At 43.8% G+C, this 5,500-nt stretch overlaps 1 protein-coding gene across 1 annotated transcript; it reads left to right on the plus strand.

Annotated features, from left to right (window-relative positions):
- Positions 1–821: 821 nt before the first annotated feature.
- LOC147620328 (uncharacterized) lies at positions 822–4,606 on the plus strand. The gene is made up of 4 exons (XM_086772617.1): positions 822–1,374; positions 1,458–1,786; positions 2,018–2,364; positions 4,279–4,606. Exons 1-4 carry the CDS (start codon positions 897–899, stop codon positions 4,604–4,606), a joined length of 1,482 nt encoding a protein of 493 aa, XP_086628743.1. The 5' UTR covers positions 822–896.
- Positions 4,607–5,500: the final 894 nt, after the last annotated feature.

A 5,500-nucleotide genomic window follows, 5' to 3' on the forward strand; every position in this document is an offset into this window, starting at 1 on the left:
TAAGAGGTAGCACGTGAACCTCGATGGATTTGGAGGAGAAATCATTGCGTCCATGCACACGATGCAAGTACCAAGTTGCTCGCAAACGGAGAATTTGTAACGAGCATGTCAAAAGATGGGGTGTTTTTCCAGTGGAGCGCCTTGAACCTTTGCTTAGTGGGGAAAATTTACGTGCAAGTGCAAATGAGGTGCTCGAACTCCAACCTGAGAGGCGGCCACGAGCGCAAGGTGGTACCGTACAAGTCGATCCTATTGTTGAGCATATCTAAGACAATGAAATTTTTGAGGCGGACCAAGATGATATGATAGATGCATTCTACATTACGGATCATATCGAAGAGGCCAAACCTGATCGCCTTGTAGATGCCCCATCCCATCGGCAAGAGCGTCGTAGTGAGCATACTTCCAAGGAAGAGGTAGAATTGAAGAGGCTTGCTTGACTACCACTTTATCATGGTGCACGTATTTTTGTGTTACGTACATGTCTCTCCATATTGAACCTACAATCTATTTTTGGGTGGTCTGATACAAGTGTATCCAAAATTTTTGCATAAGTACTGATTTCATTTAAATGATAGTCCATACTAGTTTTTTGATATGAAATAAAGCTAATATATATATGTGGATTGAACATGTTACTGAAGGACCAAATGTTACCAGAAGACAATGAGATGCCACATGATCGTGCACAAGCAAAGTTGATATTGCATGATATTGGAATGGACTATAAATCTTACCATGATTGTCCCAATGATTGTATTCTATTTCAACACGAGTACAGAGATGCAGTAGAATGTCCGATATGTGGCAAATCACGATATAGACAAAATGTCCAAGGGGAGCGTGTTCCTGCAAAAGTGTTGAGGCATTTTCCTATAATCCCTTGCATCCAAACAATGTTCAAGTGTAGGCGTATTGCCTCTCTGATGTCTTGGCATAGAAACAACACATCAAGTGATAATGTTATGCGTGTTCCCGCGGATTCTCCTACATGGAAGCACATCGAAGTGAGATGGGAGGGGTTCAAGAACAAACCTCGAAACATTCGATTTGGACTAGCAATGGATGGTGTTAATCCATTTGGTCTTCGTAGTTCATCGTGGAGTACGTGGCCCGTATGTCTTGTGAACTACAATCTACCCCCTTGGTTAGCAATAAAGAAGGGGCACATTCTATTGTCTCTGATCATTCTAGGAAAGTACAAGGTGAAGAATATGGATGTGTATCTACGACCTCTAGTTGAAGAATTTGAAGACATGTGGACCGATATACGAGTGCATGATATGTCCAAGAGATTTGGACAAAGACATGCAACTATACGAGGAATCTTGATGTGGACCATGCATGATTGGCCAGGATACGGAGAGGCATCAGGTAAGTTAAGATCTAGATGATTGATAAGGTAAGTTAAAGTGAGGTAAGTTTATATGTTTAATAATTGCATGTATTGTTTACAGGGTTCACTTACTCTGGACAACATGTGTGTCCCATGTGTGGTCCTAGATTAGATGCACGCTACTCCAAGCCACTGCAAAAGATAGTGTATGAGGGTCATCGACAATCTTTACCTGAAGACCATCCAATGCGGGAGGGGTTCTTAGGAAAACCTCCTTCCATGTTGCGTGTCAGTGATTGGAAACACACATGGGATATGGATCCATCCAATGCACCACCTGGGATGAAACGACTCTCTATCTTCCATGTTCTACCATATTGGGGGGATCTACTAATAAACCATTTGATTAATCCCATGCACATTTTTAAAATCGTGGCCGTAGTATTATGGAAGACAATCACAGGAGATAAGGAAACAAAAGGTCAAAGAAACGATTTGCAAGAGCAGGGGAGGATGCATAATTTGTGGGCACAAAGTGGACCCAATCGCAAGGTGTTCTTACCTAAAGCACCCTGGGTCTTAACCAAAAATGAAGAGAAACAGGTAAAGAAATGTATTCAGGACTTTCATACTCCAACAGGATGCATGCACTGCCTAAAGGGGGCTTTCACAAAGGATGATGAGCTTTCCGGATTGAAGTCACATGATTGGCACAAATTTCTACAATTCGTGTTGCCCGTAGCAATCAAGGATTGTCTCTCAGATGACATTCGAAACACAATATACAAGATCAGTGCCCTTGTATGTTGGATATCACAAAAGGAGATAGCAAGAGACACATTGGAGAGTGCAAGGCTAAATTGTCTTGGAGCCGTTGCCATGGTCGAGAAGTTCTTTCCATCAAGTGTATTGACCATTCAAATGCATCTTTTGGTTCATGTTGTTGATGAGGTGCAAGTTTCTGGCACAGTGCATAGTCGATGGATGTTTTTTCTAGAGCGTTTCATGAAGACTTTAACACTAGTTCTGTAATTGGACACTAAAGTGTCAAGTGTCCTGTTTTCTCACCAAAACTTTGAAATTTTTTGGGGAACATAGAAACAACATTTCTACACCTTGTTTCCACCATAGGTCGGTTATAAGGCAAAAAATAAAGGGGATTTTTCATGATGTGAAAATACAAGCTATATTAGAAATTTGACAAGAAATTCTAACTTGAAATTTTCATTGAAATTTGAAGCTGTTTTGTCAAAAATCCCATAAAATGCCTATAACTTCTTGAATAAATCATGTTTTTCAACTTTGTAAAAGTCAATCGGTAGAACTTGGGGTTTCAAAACAACACAATCTCCTTTAGGTCCTAGTTTCTAAGCTATTTATGAACTATAACAAAAATCTCGCAATTGCCAAGATGCTCAAAAAGAGGAAAATTTTGGCCTTCCAAAGGTCCTTCCATAAAACTAGGGTTGTTTTAGTGCAAATTCACAATTGCAAATGATTATATAGGTCAAAACCAAGTTAATTCATAGGGATGTGCCCTCTCATCCATTTTGTGGGATCAAGCTGAGTGTTTGTGGCTGGATGTTTGCTCAGATGCTCAACCAATATCATTTTTTGAGTACTGAAACAAGGATTGAGTGCCATTTGCTACTACGGCAAAGATCCTCCATTCCCTCCAGGATGCATAGTTGGTTTCTGACACAGTTTTGGTCTCATATATGATCGACGAGGGTTAGTTGGCGCATTATGTATTTCATAGAGATGATTGCTCATGTAGGTCTTGCAGTAGGAACTTGGACAACTTAGTTAGGACACGACCCCACCTGTCTCCATTGTGATTGGTTGCTTCCTGAGTTCCCACGTCGCTGTCTTTAAATGTCCTTGGCGCAGCCGGTTTGACAATCTATGTGTCTTCTGCTCGCTAGGGTTGGCACTCCAATTGGCTTTGTCACCTGGGGGGCGGTCTCCTGGCTCCTCTAGTTTATAGGCTCCCACTTAGTCTTTGAGGGGGAGGGGACAAACCCAGTCTGCATGTTCACAAGAGCTACTTACTACCACAGTATGCTGATCATTATCCCTCCTTTAGTTCACGATCACGCTATTCACTCTAGAGAGTATGTATTTTCCACAGTGGCCTGTATCACTCTTTGGTGCATTTGGAAATGTAGGTGCTCGCATGTTCTTAGTGATGTGCAATCTTTGACAGCAAAGACCTTATGCATGATATGGACAGAGCTCATTCACACTTTATGCAGTCAGTATGATTCTTCTGCTGGCTCATCTAGGGCAGCGGAGCGACGTCAAGCAGTGTCTCTCAGACATTGGGGGTGGACTTCCTTGTTCTTCAGGCACATATCTAGGAATGTGACCTGGCAATATGTTCCTCCGGAGTGGTTTATTCTCCACACTTCTCTCACCAGCCATGAGATGAGTTGATGTGATATTCCTTCCCCTATTCCCCATTTCAGTATTGTAATGTCCCTTAGTGCGAGGCATTTTGCAGCTAAGGGTATTTCGGTATGAATGAATGCATCTCTGTTTACTGGAGAGAGAGAGAGAGAGAGAGAGCTTTTGTGCATTTTTTCTCCTCTTGCTGGATGCTGCATCCTCAACTCAAACGGTCCGGGGGAGTAGATGTGGCCAGCTGCACATGCATCCGAGTCTGCAGTGTACATTTTTGAGTACTCTATCAGGATCGGTACAGCTATCTTTTTGCGCCAGGAGTACACTCAGCCCACACAATTGCGTCAATGGTTACATGCTAGAATCTCACATGCTTTTTTGAGACAGTTCTAGACTTTCATATGGTCGGCGCATATCAGTCACATGATTATGTATTTCATGTGGATGATTGCCCATGTGGGTCTGGTAGTCACATGATTATGTATTTCATGTGGATGATTGCCCATGTGGGTCTGGTAGTTGGTATATGGTCAACACAGATGGGTTATGAGCGTACGCTGCGACTTACACTTGCCTGTGTCACCTCGCCATTGCTTATGGGTCTGTCCCTCAGCTCATTTGGTTTGGCGATCGATTTACTGCCTCCTCATTCGTATTGGTGTTCGGCAGGGTTATGTCACTTTGGGGGCAGAGTGTCTTGGCTACTTCAATTTCCACATTCTTTTTGAAGGGAAGGAGACAGATCCAGTCTTTAGCCTCTCACAGCATACTTACCATCGAGGACTATGTTTCAGTAGTCAACGGCTACACAAAGACTTGGAAGTGGAAGAAGACTGCGGGAAACCGGCAAATAGGGGCACACAATGAGCGATAAATAAAATTCATTAATTAGTTCAATCGAAAAACCTAAGGATCAAAAAACGTTACGTATTAAATGTTTTAGATATCAATTATTATTTTTTAATTCCAACGGTTGCAAACTGGCAGTCGTTGCAAATGGATCCTCTCCTCCCTCCCTTCATTCTTGTGTTCATTTGACGCTCTGATAGTGCTATGGAAAACAATGGTCGTTCTCGTACGGCCGCCATTGCTGTAGCACTAAAGAAGCTTGAAGAAGAACAAGAACAAGACTGCCGCCATTGCCGGCAATATCCACGACGTTTATATAAATGTGAACTCCGAAGCGGGATGGCGGAGTCCAAGCTTACCAGGATCGTTCTGCCGGAAATGAAAGACCCCGTTCGCCACATTTGCATTGAGTTCGTCTACACCGACAGCGTCCGAGAGCAGCTTCGATTGCACCATGGAGGTGGTGGCTCCCACCGCCAAGTTCTTCCTCACGGAGAAACTGGAGGAACTCGCCATGCAAAGCCTGGATTTGGTTCCTCCTTCCGCAAAGCCATCGTCGGTGGGAAGCCTCTCCGCCATCAAGAGTGCCTACAGACAGTTGGCCAGGCGCTAAATTCTTAGCGGTGCAGGAGGCCTACGAAATCTTGTCAGATCCGGAGCTCAGGGCGGACTACAATTTCACGCTGCTGCATCCCTTCTGCGCCCAAGCCCTTGGTAAGGGTGGGTTCCCCTCGAATTTCCGCATGTCGCAGCGGAGGGGCAAGGCTACCCATGCCCGCAGCAAGGCCTCGGCCGGCTGGAAGCTGCAGTGGGTGGCGCAAATCAACATGCTGAAGCAAAGGCGATAGCCGGGTCCGTTTGCAGCCGACACAAAGTCTAACTCCATAGGAATTTTCTTTGGTATATTTAAAA

The sequence above is a fragment of the Cibotium barometz genome, chromosome 32, assembly GCF_041138505.1.
Source record: "Cibotium barometz isolate CiBa-2024 chromosome 32, ASM4113850v1, whole genome shotgun sequence".
In the NCBI taxonomy this organism is placed as follows: Eukaryota; Viridiplantae; Streptophyta; class Polypodiopsida; order Cyatheales; family Cibotiaceae; genus Cibotium; species Cibotium barometz.

What these genes read in the sequence shown, in the direction of transcription:
- LOC147620328 (XM_086772617.1), top strand. Translation starts at nt 897, where the DNA reads ATGTTCAAGTGTAGGCGTATTGCCTCTCTGATGTCTTGGCATAGAAAC. An exon ending in AGGATACGGAGAGGCATCAG is followed by an intron (nt 1,375 to 1,457) that starts GTAAGTTAAGAT and finishes TATTGTTTACAG; the next exon opens with GGTTCACTTACTCTGGACAA. An exon ending in AAGACTTTAACACTAGTTCT is followed by an intron (nt 2,365 to 4,278) that starts GTAATTGGACAC and finishes TGGTCAACACAG; the next exon opens with ATGGGTTATGAGCGTACGCT.